The 12,080-nt window shown below is 36.8% G+C and overlaps 1 protein-coding gene across 17 annotated transcripts in view; it reads left to right on the top strand.

Moving 5' to 3' along the window:
• EYA1 (EYA transcriptional coactivator and phosphatase 1) overlaps window positions 1–12,080 on the top strand; it is a 292,977-nt gene that overhangs the window by 238,586 nt on the left and 42,311 nt on the right. For all 17 annotated transcript variants that reach the window (XM_019726030.2, XM_074318728.1, XM_019726026.2 and 14 more), the window contains one exon: window positions 3,214–3,303. In XM_019726030.2, the coding sequence (XP_019581589.1) occupies window positions 3,214–3,303 (90 nt within the window). The remainder of the gene's footprint in view (window positions 1–3,213; window positions 3,304–12,080) is intronic.

A 12,080-nucleotide genomic window follows, 5' to 3' on the forward strand; every position in this document is an offset into this window, starting at 1 on the left:
CAGCGTTAGAATGTGTGAGCAGAGCTGTGCACAAGGGTCTCTGTCTGCTCTTCTGCTGGTGTCCTCTCAGGTAAAACGCTGAGGGTGAGATGGTTTTGCACCCTGCCAGCCTCGTTACCACAAGCCAATCACCACGGCTGACACACTGTTTTCCTATCTCTCAGATCAGAAGTAGGTGTCCTCGAGGGCTCAGCTTTTCAAACTGTGGACTGCGGCGCTTTGGTGGGCTAGGAAATGGAAAATATCAGAGTGTACCCCACACAGTGAAGAAAATCTTCTTTTGCCAAACTTACATTATTTCAACTGTGTGTGTGGTTGTGTGTGTGTGTGTATGTGTGTGTGTGAGTGTGTGTGTGAGAGAGAGAGAGAGAGAGAGAGAGAGATTACTAGATCGTGGTATAAAATGTGTTTTTTTTACTGTGCATTGTGGTTCAAAACAAATGTTTGAGAAACACTGCCTTGTCTACTACAGCTCCCTCCTATTTAAAATTCTCTCATTCCAGTTAACTCTTAAACTGTTCTTTTAGTGCAGTAAATATTTCATAACAATAACTGTGGAGTGGCAGGTAGAAAAACTGTTAAGGCATGAAAGCTAATAACAAAAGAAAAAAAAAAAAACATTAAAAGGTAAATAAGGCCAACATCTGTGTTGTATTTGACCACAAGACTGAACAAGCCCTTAAAATTTATTAGTATTCCAACTAGCAAGCCATTACTCTAATTTATGAAGAACAGTTCAAGAATGCTATATATTAACAAACAATGGAGTGATTCTTTTGATGGAGCTATCAATAAGCAACCATAGGAAGGAGAAATAATACTTGCTCAAAAGTAACAATACCATGGCACATAAATTCCAGAATTGGCCATTAAATAAATGTGGTCTCTTCTGCCTTGCCACATAAAAAGATTCATTGACCTGGTTATGAGACAAGTCAGTGTATTTTTATTGGCCTGAACTAGAGGGAGTAAACACCTTCGTCAGGTGTTTTGTTTTAGAAACAGCTGTTTCAACTCCCCCCGCTGGTTAATTCTGCTCTAGGGGATATTCCAGCAGTGGCTTTTTCCAGCACCCTTTCTGGTACTTAGAATTCAAGTGAGTGAGCAATTTCCTATAAAACCAAGATTCAGTGAGAGTTTTTCTTATTTGTAAACTGTTTTAATTCTTCTCAACCTATGACATTTTATAGATCTTAGGTGGTTTTAAACAGGGACAATTTGAGAATGCTAAGGAGTCTGAATCATCACACAGGAAAGTTGAGGGAAGTGTTTTCATCCGCCCTTCCTAGGCGGCTTTTACACATTCACTTGGCCTCTATGTCTTTTTTTGCTCTCTGCCCTCGTATAAACCCTTTGCCAATCAAACCCCCGACTTTTGGCGATACTGTGTTCTCTGCGTCCTTCCCAGTGTCAGTCAGCTGGCAGAGAAGGCCTAGGCAGAAGAGGAATTGAGACCAGTGATGCCATCCGGCCATATTTTCCCAAACCCCCGCTCTTCTCCTTCTCTGGGATTTTTGAAAAGTAGACCCTGGGCTGCGCTGGCAGAGTGTCCCTGGGGCTAGTGGGGTGGGCGGGGCTGGCGGTGTGGGCGTGGCTTATGGTGCTGGTGGGAGGGGCTAGCAGGGTTGAATCTCCATTGCCACCTCCATCTCAGGCCCCTGCTCGCTCTGAGGTGTACAAACATGTATAATCGTATCAGATTAAGAATTTGTGTCAAATGAAAATATTTTTATCCTAAGAATCTTTTTACTCTTTTCTATGAAAACAATGCGTTTGCCATCTGGCCTGTTGATTTATTCGATGATGCTAGGACACCAAAGTGAGAAAGCAAGGGTAAGACCTGAGCTCAGGGACAGGGGCTCTTCTTCTGGCACTTCCTGTTACTTCCCAATGAGGAGGTGGCCCTTGAGGTAAATACTTAAGGGCATGATGGATTGTGGCTACATGGTGAGTAGATCGTAAGACACAGGCAAGGCTTAAACTTTGGAATGAAGACAATAGAGAAAACATACATGTTTATGTTGGATACTATGAGACAGCAAGAATCTTATTTTCTCTGGATTTAATGTTCTTCACTGTAAGACTCAAAAGCTGGTGACACACAAAGCATCCCTAGCCCGATGGGTGACCTATGGGAATGAAGAATTCCTCTAGTTACTATTTCCCTGATTAAGTGATGAGACAGGTAGTTTCTGTACTTCTTCCAAAAGTTGGCTGTGATAATAAAAGAGTATATCAGAAATTATCGTCCTTTGGAAAAATATAAAATGCCGTACCTGTGAAAGTTCATATTGTTTTTAGAATGCCAGTACAACTTTGAAAAACTCACATGCTTGAATACTTCCTCTACGGAATTTTTTTCTTTCTTCACTAATTATGCAGGATATGAACCGTGAACCATGTTGCTTCCTCGGTTTGATACATTACAAATGCAGTAACACCATAAACACCTGCAAATATACCCATATTCCCCCGATTTCGACTCAGTGCCAGTAAATGTCATCAGAATGTGGGTTGTATGAAACGTTGGGTAGAAGTCACCAGACACCTCAGAATGCTGGTACTTCCCCCTTGTATGGTACTGGCTGTTTGATGACTGGATAGTGTCACATGAATGTCAGGATCAGCTCCCTGAGCTGGGCATGGTGCCAGGTGGTCAGAATGACCATCACTTCCCACATCAAGTATTCTGAAAATTGACAGGCCATCTGAATAAATAAATAAAAATAATAAGGATAGTTATCATCTGCAGTAAAATTAGTATTTACTGCCCTTCTGAAATCAACCCATTTGTATCTATTTTCTGATATTTGGGACAATGCTTTTAGACACTTTTAATGGGTTTTGGTATAACATGAACAGTGTCTTCTTGATGCATTGATTTTTGTGTTCCTAAAACAGATGCATGAAGCTGAATTTCCTCAATTTTATATGTCTAAGAAACCCTAGATTTTACATTTTTGTTATGTTTTAAGCAGCAAGTTGTTTCTTCTTTTATGCAAAGTGCCAAAAACATTTGGGGGCACTTTTTAAATAAAATAAGTCACTGAAGTTTGCTACAGAATAAATCATGCACACCAAAAGGAGCTGGAGCCCAAGCCACCCAATGGGTCACTTTTGGTCTTTCCGGACACTGACTCCATCTCATTGTGACACTGTATTTCATGTAACCTGAAGTCTATACACTTTTGACCTGTAAAATTCTTCCTTTAGGATCCACCTACTTCAGTTTCCCTTGGATTGCGCATGGAAGAAATGATTTTCAACTTGGCAGACACACATCTATTTTTTAACGACTTAGAAGTAAGTTCAGTTATTTTATACATGCTTCACATTGCACGTCTGAAAGTAAATGATTGGTCTTACAATAATGGGATATTATTTTTCTAATATATAGTTGGAATAATGAGCTAAAGTCATTATTGATTATGTGGTAATGCATTTTGCCTTCTTGGTATTGCTTTGCTTTACTTGGGCTGTCGTGTTTCGAGGTTAGACTCCACGTGACTGTTGATAAGGATTAAAATTAGATGTCAAGAGTCTTAAACATGCAACTGTTGGTTAGCAGAAGCTACGGATTTCTCAGTTTCATAATCACTGTTGAGATGGATTGCCTTTAAAACCCCACAGAATTTGTGATCCTTGCATAGGCTGCCGGGTCAGATTGTCATATGCTGGGTTGGTGCTCTCCTCTCTGGCTGGCCCAGTTGGTTGGGTGACATTTTAGTCAGGCCTCTGGGTACGAGGATTTCTTATGTCAATCTGCTGCTGATTTTATTTGTCCATCATAATTGGGGGGAAACTTGCGTAAGATGGCCTGTTAAATGTGGAGTCGGCCATGACACCCAATGATCTCGGCGGGCAGCGTTCCTTAAGAATAAGGAATATTGTCTCCCTATCTCCAATCTGAGAAAACGACTATAACTACACTTCACTCCCTTCTTAATAGAGACAGTTGTTTATTTAAATCCTGCTGTTAAGCACGCTTGTGGTAGGGCTGCTAACAGGCATTAGTCATCAAGTTGTTGTTTTGCTAGATTTTATACAAGTCTGTTATTTCAGACAGGAGAAGAGTCTGAAAGATTCAAATAGAACTTTTACTGATCAAAGTTAATTGGCAGCAATTGGCCTTTAAATATTTCCTGATGTTTCCCTTTTCAAAATCAAGCAAAATGCACCTTACTTAATAGAAGAGCCAAAATCATTCGAAAAATGCCAGTGTGTGACAGAACTTAAATGCGGTTTGTTCAACATCTGTCCTGTATTTTGATTTCTTTTCATCTGCAGTGAAACCACTCACAGACGAATTGGCAACTTCCAGTGCAATGAAATTATTTAAATGTGCTTTTTTTTTTTTTTTGCCATTCCTTACTGAAATATTTATTTTTACAGTGAGAGTAAAATACAAAAGTTTTTTGCATTTTAAAGTGTTTGCTTTCCTTAAGGAAGTTACGTGTGAGGCATTAGTACGTTTTAAGGTAGAAATATTCCAAGTGAGTGACAAGTTCAGAATTGCCTTTAGAAAAGCTTAATAATCATACTTATTTTCACAAGCTGTTTCTGATTTATGGTTGTGATTCACTTCGTAAGAGAACAGCACAAAAAAATTTCTTATTTTACTAGCATGTTCAAATTCCTTTCCGAAGTTTCCATTTGTTTCTAATGATACAGACTAGGCTGATATTTTGTCTTGAGTACAACCTGTTCCTCTTATTGATGTTAATAGGTGTTAATAGCACCCATGAAGAAGAAATTAGCAGTAATTTGCTATTGTGTTTAAACTCTACCTTCTTAAAAATGCCATAGCTTGTCTATACAGTGCCAAAACTGTGTGGTAAAAAGGCAGAGGTAGGCAACTATAACATAAACTGAAAAACTTCCAAACTCAGTTTTGATGTCATGCAGCCAGATTTTTATTTGTTTACTGACATTATTTATGCTAAACTGTACAGAGAGAGTATCTGACATAAAAGTATACATTGAAAGTTCTGGTTTACGGATGGAGAGGATGCAGTTCTTCTATAAACCCAAATTTAAAAAGAAAAAAAACAAAAAGAATAACTAGGGGTCTCCCCAGTAATTGAAATATCAGATTCTGTTCTTGGGTATGAGGACTGTTTCTTAGGAGAAGTAAAGGGGAAAGAGAATGAAGGTATGATATAACCAAACCTAAAAAGCAACAGGAGAAAAATTATTTAAGCTTATAACCTTACAAAAGTTGATTTTCAGTCATTTTACTCGAGAAGAACGTAAAGGTACGAGCAAAAATATAAAGGAAAGATTCATTTAGGCTCTGTCTTTGGAAATTATTTACTTGATCTAAATTTGCATATTCTGAAAATAAATTGGTTCTTGTACTTATTTCCATCTTTGAGTTTATAGTTTTGTAATTCAACCAACCTGGGACTGGTCATTGCAAATATTAGTTTCTTTCAAAATAAAAAGTGAAATTATTTCCTGGCAAAAATAAATGTATTGGCATAATACTCCTAAGAAAACCAGAATTATCTCATCAGGCAGCAATGATGTGGTAATGCCTGATTTCACACTCCAGTTAGCAATGTGCTGTGGTAGGGACATGAATATTTATTTAAATGACATGTTTTTAGCTTTTTAAGATCAGCGGTACAAGTAATTTCAAGGAAATTAACAATCTATTAGTTAGCTTTCAATGTGATTTCTGAGCTCTCATTGTTGACATTTAGCCTCATTTTTTTAAAAAAATCTTAACTTTTTTTGCCAGCTACCCCTCTGTAGGATTTGGTTAGTTCACAGCTTTGGCTTATAAGAGATTCTGAACAATGAAATACACTATGTGAGGGACTGACTTCCAGTAACAATCCTTGTGTTATCAAAGTATGTGCCTAAAATGATTATTAGGATATTGTTTAGGAAATTTAGGATAGAATCATCCTTTAAAAATATCTTAATTAAACTTTAAGAAATAAAAGCGTTGACCATTTTGAGTTTTAGAAGTCTGTCATCTCATTTAGTGACTTTTTTTAATAAAAGCAATCAGTTTCAATTAATTTTGTTGACACTGCAGGAAAAAAATTCAAAGGAGAAATTTTCTTTTTCTTTTTTTTACCAATAAAAATGTTTGACATGTTAAGGAACATGAGTGTCAGGGAGACACAATTATCAAAGGAAATAATATTTTCCCCCAGCAGAAAGGAGTTAGACTTTACTTCCACCGTGTACTGCTTAAACTGGAGACCTTTCCTATTTCTGACTTACATCCTGCATATCATTTTACCGAAAGGTCTCTGTGTGCGATACGATGATACTTATGCAGAAGTCATTTTTTGTGAATGACAGTGTGGAACTGGAGGGTTGTTGTTTTTTTTGTTTTTGTTTTTTTCAGCGTCTTTAGTAAAGTAGGACTCTTTCAGACTGAATGGAGAAAGAGTTCTTTCTGTTGGATTTTTATTGAAAGGCAGTCTGCAAGCAGAGTGAGGAAAGACCTTCAGCGTACCATAAATGTTTCAGTTTAACTTGCCGTTGGTCAGTTCTCCTGCTAGATTTTTTTCCCACAGCCTAAGGAAACTATTTCATCCAGATGGATATCTTGATGGATGAAATCAAGTGTACGCTTATGTTGTATTCTCTCTTTCTGTCTAATATTACCATTTCCCTGGTGATACGGTGGTCATCCTTATGTGTCATTGACGTGGTAGCCTCTAAGAGTCTGCTCTCAGGCCACACTCCCTCCCTGCAGGGACCAGGGTTGGGAAGTAGCAGGCACCCTCCTCTGTGTTCTGTGAGTCCCAGGCAAGGGAAGGTGGTGTATACACCACATTCACCTGGTCAAGTGTAGAGCTGTCTCCTTTACTCCCCTAGTGCTCTGGGAGTCGGTTAGTTGGGACAGACCAGAGGATGGTCTGGTGTCAGGATTTAGGACGTGAAGACTCTCGCCCTTTCTTGGGCCTTCGATATGTAAACTCCTGTCCCAGGTCTCTTTTTTAAGTACCTGCTCCTGTGGCCCCTTGTTTTCATCTTTTCTATTAAGAAAAGGCCTGGGACAGAAGGTTCTGATCTCCGTAGAGCCTGGGTTTGATGAGTCAATGGCCAAGCAAAGGAGCTGTGGACAGTCTCTGAGGAATGACGTAGCTTAAAGGAAGTCGGCTATAATGATGTCTTTTTTTTTTTCTTTTCTTTTTTTTATAAAGCAAAGTAATTAATTTGCCCTTTGGTTTAATTCAGTCTTTAAATTTGCAATGATATTTTCTTCCTGTAAAACTTAGGTTATCATCCGTTAATTATTTTACTGTCTCTTGTTTATACATTTATTTTAAGCTAGGAAAAAAAAAATCTTTCTTTAAAATACCAGTCACGCCAATGCTAAGTAGCTTCCATTTCCAGTGAAACGTTCTGTACTGAGTAATGCTCATGCTTTCAAAAGTGCAAACATTTTAAACTAATTCAGAAGTTGACCTTTTTTTTTTTTTAGTTGAAAAACATAATTCACCTAGAAGGTGCTTTAGTCTCTGTCGATAAACAAGAAGAAACTCTGATGCCCAGGGTCCAGCCGTGGTATGGCGGCTGGAAGCTGTGGTTCCCTGCTGCCTAAGGAAGGGTCTCGGGGAGACTTGCAAAGAAAACACTTCAGGAAGAGCTGGAGCTGTTTTCTGCTTTCCATCCTTTCCACAAGCTAAGACTAGTTACATGAACATGTGGGAGCATTTCAGTACTTATATTCCAAACATAAATGTATCCATGGACATACACATGTGCATATATAAGCCCGTTGCTATTTTCATCTCAGTCCATAGACTTTTGTATACTTATTGTCTCCTGATAAATTTAGCAAATGTAAAAGATCACATTTTGTTTTAAATGCTAGTAACATCCTCCATAACACCCAGAATATCACCTTATACATGTTGACCATTAAATTAATATTTGTTACATTGAACTCTCATCTGTTAGAATAGAATAGACTGGATTATCAATTTCTGTTTCCTTCCACATGGAAGACCAGAGTTGACTTTGCTTCCCTATTTTTAAGGTAGGTTGTTTGGCTTTGTCCATTTCCTTAGTTAACAAAAATAACATCAACACCCCCAGTGTAGGTTGCAAAATAAGGTTTTCAAGCAACAAATGATTTTTAGACATAATAAATGTGTATTTAACTATATTGTGACTGATGGCCAAAAAGAAGCAATACCCATATTTTATTCGTTATCGTTAGTAATGAATAATTTTAAGTGTTTCTATCTCTTTATCACTTTTCACAAGATTCTGTCACCTTGATTTTTTCTCAAGTAAAATATAGAAATATAAAATATATTCAGAGACTGACTTAATTCTGATGTTCATCAGAAAGTCCAGTCCAAGTAGATAGCTATTTAACAGAATAAAAGATATTTACCTAATACCAACAGCCAGCATTGTTCTTAACGGTAAAATAACAGAAGCCAATTGTCATGCACGTGGAAACAAAAATAAGAATGCCCTCTGTGGGCACTATTATCCAGCATTGTTCTAGGAGTTTGGGGCAGTGCAATAAGGAATAAATTGTAATTAATGAAATGAAAGAGATTAAAATTATTGGTTTTTGCAGAAGATTTGATATACATAGAAAGCTGAAGAAAATCTATTGGAATAGTCTTAGAATTAATAATAGGCTTCAGAAAAGTGAAAGGTTATAGAATTAAATTAAGTCAGTAGCTTTCTGATATAGCCATTCATGTAGAAATTTTAATTAAATTATAATTTTAAAACAGCAGTAACTATAAGACAAAAAGAAAATTTAGAAAGGAAAGATAAAAAGTAATCTACTTCAGAAGTATTTGTAAGAAATATATGTATAAAACGATGCCATGTTTCTGAGAACTATAAAGGAAGATTTGAATAAATGAGATTTGTTTTCCTTTTATTTTCTGTAATATGAAAAAATTATTCTACCATCTATTTGAAGGGGTAAATAGGCAAAAATGCCTAGAAAATTTTTGACAAAGAGTGGTAATAGCATCCAGCTTAACCAAATATTAAATATAAATGTTAAATATAAATGTTAAATATAATTATAAAACCAAATGTTGAATATGATTACAAAATGTTAAATACTATATAATTCTACAATATTGTGAACATTTATTTTGGCCTAACTTTGACATTGGACTAACTACCGTGTTTCCCTGAAAATAAGACGTAGGTGGACCATCAGCTCTAATGAGTTTTTTGGAGCAAAAATTAATATAAGACCGGCTAGAATAGAATAGAATACCAAGTCTTATTTTCGAGGAAACGCAGTATGTCATTCCAGAAGAGATAGCTTACACACAGACTCAACTTTTAGAAAAATATTGCAGGTGTTAAATGAAACCAAGCAAATTAACAGTGCAGGAATGGATTATTCAATTTATGTGCTGAAACAGGCGAGTTAAAATATGAAAGAATAAAATGTACACAGAAAATATGAGTAGACCAAAAGGGGATCTCACGTTGCTTACAGGAATTTTTTGGATAGCCATTTGGCAACAAGCATCAAAAGCCTTAAAAAAGGGTGATACCATTTGCCCTAATTATACATCCAGGAATTTTTACTAATAAGATAAAGAAAAGTATTTATAATAAATATTTCCAAATAATGGAATTTTCATCAATTTTTTTTTCTTAGCCTGGTGCTGATTGCATGAGTACGTCCTGTTTGTGAAAATTCATCAAGCTGTAATACGTACTTTTTTTCAGTAAAAAGTTAATTTTTGAAAAGTAATATTTTAAGCAGTATACATACACATATAGTTTGTTCTCAATTCTGTGTTTAAAAAATTGCATGTCCTATGTATAATATATTCAGTTTTCTCTCTAGCACAGTGGCCCTTAGAAGGCACCTAGTAAATATGTATTGAATAATAAATAAATGGAGGGACAAAAAATATGGAAAGATAGATTCTAGAATTGTAACATTAATTCTGTCTGGGATTTGAGGTTTTATTATTTTCCTATTTGTGCTTTTCTGCGTATTCCTAAGTCTCTATAGCATATATTTATTTCTTTTGTAATCAGGGAAGACAACAAATACTATTTTTGAAAGCCCTAGATAATACTAAAAGACTACACAATTATAACTGATAAATAAGGAATTAACATTGTTACAACACATAAAGAAGCATAAAGAAATGACTTACTAATGAAATGAGCAAAGGACAGCCAGTTCACAAGAGAAAAGCATTCAGTGAGCACTTGTCTTCAGTGTTCTGCATACATCACTCCACTTAATACCCTGACATTTCTATGATAGAAGCACCGTTATCATCTCTATTTTATGGAGGAGTCGAGAGAAGCTTAGGGTAGTGAAAACTAAACTTGTCTAAGGGTGCACAGCTACTGAGGCAGATTCTAACCCAGGTCCAGCACTTTCTAGAATTCCACTCAACCCCACGCTGTATCTCCTACATTGTGTGTTTTCCTGCTAACCTATAGAAATACTTTAAATATCAAAACATAGATTAATAATGAAATACAGTACGTCCTCATGGAAAATTGTTTTAAGATTATTAAATACATGCAAGTATTTGTGGTTCATTTCAAGTTTAAAAAGTAGGCTGTACACTACAATATAGCGTTAATGTTAAAATGTATGGCGCGTTGTCTGAAAAGGCTACATCCTGTGTGAGTCCAAGTATTTGACATTCTGGAAATGGTAAAACTATGGAGAGAGTTTTAGATCTTTTTAGATCAGTGGTTGCCAGGGCTTGGGGGGAGGGAGGGATAAATAGGTTGGAGAACAAGGAAACGTTTAGGGCAGTGAAACTACTGTCTGATCCCATATGGTGAATACACTCGTACATCATTATGTGAGTACATTTGTCAGAACTCATAGAATGTACGACACCAAGAGTGAACCCTAATGTAAATGAAGGGCTTTGGGTGATAATGACATGTTAGTACAGGTTCGTTGATTGTCACAAATGTACCCACTCTGGTGTGAGATGGCAGGAGTGGGGGAGGCTGTGCGGTGTGGGGCAGGGCATATATGGGAACTCTCTGTACTTTCTGCCCCATTTTGCTGTGAACCTAATACTGATCTTTAAAAAAAGAATTATTTTTTTAAATGACGGCATATTAAGAAAAACTGGAGGGAAATATACTTTTTAAAGCTACCATGATATAACCTGAAGTTTAAAACCAAGCAATCTACAAAATAAATCATACAACATGACCCTGAGTCTAGCACCTCTGACATTAAAAAAATAACTAGAGGTAAATACCGGGGGTGCCAAAAAAAACGTATACACATGACTTGTATTCATCTTTTGTTATTGGTATATATTGAGTGTTACAATTTTAACACAGTTTTTTTTTTTTTCCTTTCTTAAAATGTGTAGACATTTTTTTGGCACCCTCTGTATATAAAAATTTGCCAGTCTGGATGAAGTTATAAATGCTGTTTGTGATATTCCAAAACTTAGATGCTCATAGCATTTTGTAATCTCTTTATACCTTGTTGCTTCTGTCCTTCATTCAATAGTCAATAAATATTTGTCGATTAACTGTTAAGTGCCAGGCTCAGTTCTAGCTGCTGAGGAGATAGTGCTGACTGAGTCAAGATGACTCTCCTCCTAGAGTTAGCACTCTGGAGGGGAAGTAGGAAATAAACACTGTGAATAAATTACTTTCAAGTAGAGATAAGTGCTATGAACAAAATCAAACAGTAATGGATAAAGCGTGGATTGGAGTGGATCGTCTTTATCTGAGATGTTCAGGAAAAGGTGTCTGAGGAGAGGACATTTATGAGGAACCCAGGAAGTGGGGAGGGAAGCAGCTGAATGGCAAGTGCAAATGCCCTGAGGTGGGAATGCGTGTTCTGTGCCTTCAAGAAATAAGACCGATGCGCTTGGGACAGAGCGAAATGGGTGGTGGGGGAGCGTGTCGGGGTCCAGATCATGAAGGGCCTTATAGACTGTGGTAAAAAAGTAGGATTTGTTTCCTAATAGCAGTGGGACGTCATGAGAGAGTTTTAAGCATGGACATGACAGACTAGCATTTGCACTTTTAAAAGATCACTCTGGTTTTCCTATGAGGCCTGAGGCAAGAGTGGAACACTGAGACTAATGAGGCAATGGCAGCAGCCA

Source organism: Rhinolophus sinicus, linkage group LG14 (genome assembly GCF_036562045.2).
Source record: "Rhinolophus sinicus isolate RSC01 linkage group LG14, ASM3656204v1, whole genome shotgun sequence".
Classification (NCBI taxonomy): domain Eukaryota; kingdom Metazoa; phylum Chordata; class Mammalia; order Chiroptera; family Rhinolophidae; genus Rhinolophus; species Rhinolophus sinicus.